Genomic DNA, 6,000 nt, shown 5'->3' with positions numbered 1-6,000 from the left:
CAGTCTCTTCAGCTCAGCAAGTGAGTTTATAAGGTGCTGTTAAGTCCTGCCCATCTCTCGCTTATTTCATTTGATGGATGGCTCATCACTTGTTGGCAGAAAGATACGCATACACGTGCGGCACTGTCAAACGAAGCACAACGCTGGAAATCTATCCGCATCCACATCAACTAATCCCGGCATCGTTCTTTGACAAACCCAGAAGGTTGTATATTGAATTCAACAGAAGAAAACAAAAGGGAGAGAAACTGTCAGTTCCTACAGCCAAAACATTAAGGAACTTGCAGTCTTTCTCTCTCTCAGTTCTCTTCTGATGAATTATACACCCATATGCTCTTTTGTCTCCAGAACAGCCCGAATTATTCGGGGCGTGGAAAAATTGCTCAATTGGTGTCACGGGACCAAACCTGTACCAGGAAAACATTCCCCACACCATTACACCACCCGCCTGTACTGTTGACAGCAGGCAGGATTGGGCCATTAACTCATATTGCTTACGACAAATCCGGACTCTGGAATCAGCATGACGCACCAGGAATCGGGATTCGGACCAGGCAGTGTTTTTCCACTCCTCAATTGTCCAGCGATGGTGATCACGTGCCCACTGGACGAGATGCCATTCTGCGCCGTTATTTGCCTGTTTGAGGCCCGCCTGTTAGCTGGAACGATCTCTCATCAACAAGCGGATTTCGCCCACAGGACTGTCACTGACTGGATGTTTTTTGTCTGTTGCACCATTCTCGGGAAATGAGTGAAAATCCCAGGAGACAGGCCATTTCTGAGATTCTGAAACTGGTGAGCTTGGCACCTTTGATAATACCACGCTCCGTCTCTTTAGGTCACTATTATCAGAAATTAGTGTTACCAGTGTTTCAACTACAGTGCAACTAGCATGTCATCTACAACAATATAAATGCAATATTTTCATGAATGTATATATACACACATGTGTTTATCTTGTGGCTAATTCTCAATATGTAACAATTATACAACTGAAATCAGACATCTGTTTGCTTCCTTTATTTAGCTTCCTTTATAAAACATGACAGTTCATGACATGCATTACTATTTAAATGCACTGTTCTCCCTCTATGTTAAAAGAAACGTTGTATGAAACGCATTGTTAACATGTCTTGGTTATTTAACTTGTTTCAAAGCACAGTACATCTCGTTTCATTATATCGTACTGGTGAAACATGTCTGTACAAATTGCTGCATGATTACAGTACCATTTCCAAAACAAAGCAACAAAACAATACATGATGTATGTCATAGTTTTGTTGTTTACATCAATATTCAACCATTCCCGGTGCTGCACATGGTTTACCTGAATCTTTAAAAAAAGACTATAAAACATTAAATGTCAATGTACAACAATTCAGATTTTGATCAATAAAATCACAATAGTATACTGTATTTCTATCTTACACTTTGTGGTTTAAATCTAAAAATAGGTCTGGATTCAATCTGTAGTGCCGAAGTTCAGCTCTGCAGTGTGCTTGAAATGTAAAGGTAATTTCCGATTGAGCCGGCATATGCAGCGTTTGCCGTGAATGAAGTCTCCACTAAAACAGGAACATTCCCTTTAAATGTCAATCGGGCAACAAAGTGGAACTTCGGCAATAAGCATTGAATCCGACCCGTAGTCAAATATATCTTCTGTGGCTCTTGCTATAACAACAGAGAGCAGTTTTACATGTATTGACTCAAATGCAATCAATACAATTCAAAGTAATGTACAGTGCAGGCTAGTGAAGCATTGTTGTGCATGCTCTCTCCTTACAGCGGTCACAGTCCAGCTTAAACAACATGCAACCACTTTGCATTCTCTGCTACTCATACCTCTAAAATATATATTTTTTAATCATAATTTGTTTTAGAAAAATACCTGAATTCCTTGAGATGTGAAAAAAAAAACAACGAGCAACAGCTTAGTTTACCCAGGAGATGACCAAGGCCAGAGGACCACTGTAGCCTACATACTACATTTCCCATCATGCCTTGCCTACAACCTGATAGTAGTGATCCCCTCCTACTGACAAATGACCAGGTTCAGCTCAACTGTGCCAATAATGCACAAATATTATGGCTATACCACACTGGTCATTCTATTCACATGGTGTGAACTGAGTCAAATATCCACTCTTGCTCTACGGATCCAACAGTTTGCTACGGTAGAAGATGTTCATTCCCATAGAAAGTTGTAACGAGCAAGTAAGCCGATACACAATGCAAACATGATCAGCTCCACATTATATACAGTACATTAACTGAAGTTTGGACTCCACATGAGTCATTGCGGTGTTTGTGATGTCTCCACACCCGGGCTAACATACAGGATCAACCAATGGGCTCGCAGTAGAGCCCTCTCGGTGACATCAAGTCGACAGTAGATGCACTTTATCCAACACCAGATTTCTCAACACCTGTGGTCACTTCCCACTGAAGTCATTTTAACATCTTGATTTACATTTGGTTGAATTGTCAACTAATGTGAATTCAACAAAAAAAAAAAACTCACATCAATGGATTTAGGTAAAAACCTGAAATTCCTTAACGTTGATGACTTTTTGCAAATCCAATCAGTATTCCACAATGATTCAACGTCATCACACAGATTATTTGTTGTTGTTGTTGAAATGACATGGAAACAATGTTGATTCAAACTAGTTTTGCCCAGTGGGTTGTGACACAGAATCTTCATCTATTTCACATCCTAAAACCTCTAATTCATATTTTATTGAAAAACAAAGTCATTACAAAGACCGATTACCATGTTTGTCTCCAAGAGGATGGCTTCTAGTGGGTGATTATAACAGTGGTTTCAGCTGGCTTATGTCTGGCCGTGTTCTCTGTGTCTCCTGTCCAAGGCACGATAGGGAGGGAGGGATGCATGGGTGGTTGGTTCTCTGGAGAGGCCCTGGCTGTGATTAAGGTGCCTCTGTATGTATTGAGCCCTGGGAGACCCCTGGCCCCTCAAAGGGTGATCCTGGCACAGTGGTGTTTGAGTTTGCAGGGCAGCACCCCCCGGTTGAGCTGGTAGAACTCCACTAGCTGGATCAGATCAGTGAAGCGGGTGTGACCGTCATCCAGACTGTAGAACAGATCGCCCTCGTCATCCACCTAACACACACACAAGCTTGAGCATGTCATCTAAAAGACAAGAGAAGTGCATATACCAAAACAAGGGGTTATACTCACTGGTAAGATCTGAAAGTGTTTGATTCTCTGTGTGTGGCACAGTGACAGTACAAATGTCTTGGGGTTGCTTTGGCTGTCCCTTAGAAGAAATACTCTGAAAACAAAAGAAAAATCTCAGTTTCTTCAGGAACACCTTTTTAATGGCATTTCTGTCCGTTTGGAGAAAAAAGGGAGAAAAATATAAATGTAGGGAGAAAAATACAAAAGCTACACTGAACAAAAATATTAAATGAAACATGTAAAGTCTTGGTCCCATGTCTCATGAGCTGAAATATAAAGATCCCCGAAACGTTCCATACGCACAAAAATGTTATGCACACATTTTTTTACATTCCAGTTAGTGAGCATTTCTCCTTTGCCAAGACAATCCATCCGGCCTGACAGGTGTGGCATATCGAGAAGCTGATTAAACAGCATGATCATTACACAGGTGCACATTGTGCTGGGGACAACAAAAGGCCACTCTAAAATGCGCAGTTTTGTCACACAACGCCACAGATGTATCATGTTTTGAGGGAGCGTGCAATTGGCATGCTGACTTCAGGAATGTCCACCAGAGTGATTGCCAGAAAATGGAATGTACATTTCTCTACCATAAGCCATCCTCCACGTCATTTTAGAGAATTTGGCAGTACGTCCAACTGGCCTCTTAACCGCAGACCACGTGTATGGTGTTGTGTGGGCAAATGGCTTGCTGATGTCAACTTTGTGAACAGAGATGCGGTGGTGGTTGGGTTAAGGTATGGGCATGCATAAGCTACGGACAACGAACACAATTACATTTTATCGATGGCAATTTGAATGCACAGAGATACCGTGACGAGATCCTGAGGCCCATTGTCGTGCCATTCATCCGCCTCCATCACCTCATTTTTCAGCATGATAATGCACAGTCCCATGTCACAAGGATCTGTACATAATTCCTGGAAGCTGAAAATGTCCCAGTTCATCCATGACCTGCATACTCACCAGACATGTCACCCAATGAGCATGTTTGGAATGTTCTGGATAAACATGTACGACAGCGTGTTCCAGTTCCCGCCAATACCCAGCAACTTCGCACAGCCACTGAAGAGGACTGGGACAAGATTCCAAGGCCACAATCAACAGCCTGATCAATACTATGCGAAGGAGATGAGGCAAATGGTGGTCACATCAGACAGACTGTTTTTCTGATCAACGCTGCTACTTTATTTTTTAAAGGTGTCTGTGGCCAACAGACGCATATCTGTATTCCCTCATGTGAAATCCATAGATTAGGGCCTAATTAATTTAAAATCGACTGATTTCCTTTGAAATCGTTGCATGTTGCGTTGATATTTTTTGTTCAGTATATTTACGCTTCTTTGCGACAAAACACATAGAAAAGTGTCTGATGCTGCTCACCCATCAATCAGACCTTGTTGAGTGATTAAGCGGTGTGCCTCATCTCTGGACAGTTTGCTGTGGAACCAGGGCTGGGCCATATGGAGGGCTGCAAAACACACAGGGCGACCATGGTGAATGTCATTAGGCACCGAATGGAGGAAAACATAGCACCTTTCTCTTTCTTCTAAGAGTGCGTGTATCTAAAACCTAAAATGGTTCTTCAGCTGTCCCCATAAGAGAAACCTTTGAAGACCCCTTTTTAGTTCCAGGTAGAACCCTTTACACAACCGATTCTACATGGAATCAAAAACGGTTCTCCAATGGGGACAGCCGAAGAACCCTTTAGGAACCCTTTTTTCTAAGTGTGCAGAAACTGGGAGGGGCTGTCCTGAAATTGTCCAATAAGAAATGATTGTTTTTGTTTCCGTTGTAAAGTGGATGAATACCACCCATGAATATAACCCCCACCCCAAAATTCTGCACTGTTGGTTAATGACTTGTAAAGTAAGCATTTCACGGTATGGTGTATTCGGCGCATGTGACAGATAAAATTTGATTTGACGCCGGAAGGGAGTAGACACTGGTGGCTGAGTCATTAAATTAGCTACTTGTAGAATCTTTGCATTGTAATTTCAGAAAATGTTCATAATATATCTGCAGTTATAGTGGAATGATCGTGTTTCACAATATTTTTTCACCCCAAAATGATTTTGGGCCAATATAAAATCGTATTCTAAAATACAGACTTTCTATTTGACAACAAAAGCCAGACCGGCTTCTGGGAAAAACGGCACCCTCCCTCATCGGCGTCACTAAGAGGCATGGTCATGTCCTCCTCGATCACATTGAACAAAAGCAGACTGGGGAAAGCGGGCAACGTAGAAGTCGCGCTGTTGTTTCGTGGTTGCTAGAATTCTACACCCGCCGCTGAATTTCAGTTTATGTTAGAAAACAATCACTGAATGGTGTCGGGAATCATTGTACCTAAATGGCTGTGAAATATCTTTTCAAAAACAAAACAAAAATAGTTTTTACAGCTGTTTGGTCCATGCTATCCGTTAACCCAAATGATTTAATTTCAATTTCAACGGGGTAAGGTTAGGCTTTAGGATAGGGACATCAAGGATTCTGGACTGCACTAACCTCTTCACCATGTTACAGGAAAATGGGATGCGGGGGGGGGAGGGGGGGTTGTTTGGAATACAGCATAGGTGTTGTTACAATTCACCTCGCTTCCACATGGTTGATAAAGGTGCTACATGTAGAATCCAGTGTATCTGGTCAGGAGGGATGTGACTTTATTCCGGGGAGTTGCTGCCTGCATGGTAAAAAGAAACCGTCTACTAACCTATGTTTGACATGGGACTCTGGGAGGTGGATGGGCTTCCATGGGAGCTCAGACGGTGGCAGCTTTTCCTCTGAAGGGATGGA

General features: G+C 42.3%; 1 protein-coding gene across 7 annotated transcripts in view; it reads right to left on the bottom strand.

Moving 5' to 3' along the window:
* Positions 1 to 1,003: 1,003 nt before the first annotated feature.
* Positions 1,004 to 6,000, bottom strand: part of LOC135519607 (growth factor receptor-bound protein 14-like) — a 39,782-nt gene continuing 34,785 nt past the window's right edge. For all 7 annotated transcript variants that reach the window (XM_064944841.1, XM_064944846.1, XM_064944847.1 and 4 more), the window contains 4 exons: positions 5,918 to 5,987; positions 4,588 to 4,675; positions 3,202 to 3,295; positions 1,004 to 3,123 (listed from right to left, as the gene is read on the bottom strand). In XM_064944841.1, coding sequence (XP_064800913.1) covers positions 2,977 to 3,123; positions 3,202 to 3,295; positions 4,588 to 4,675; positions 5,918 to 5,987 — 399 coding nt within the window. In that variant the 3' untranslated portion in view covers positions 1,004 to 2,976. The remainder of the gene's footprint in view (positions 3,124 to 3,201; positions 3,296 to 4,587; positions 4,676 to 5,917; positions 5,988 to 6,000) is intronic.

Source organism: Oncorhynchus masou, chromosome 29 (assembly GCF_036934945.1).
Source record: "Oncorhynchus masou masou isolate Uvic2021 chromosome 29, UVic_Omas_1.1, whole genome shotgun sequence".
Lineage (NCBI taxonomy): Eukaryota > Metazoa > Chordata > Actinopteri > Salmoniformes > Salmonidae > Oncorhynchus > Oncorhynchus masou.
Note: the sequence above shows the minus strand (reverse complement) of the source record. Positions and strands in the feature narration are given on the sequence as shown.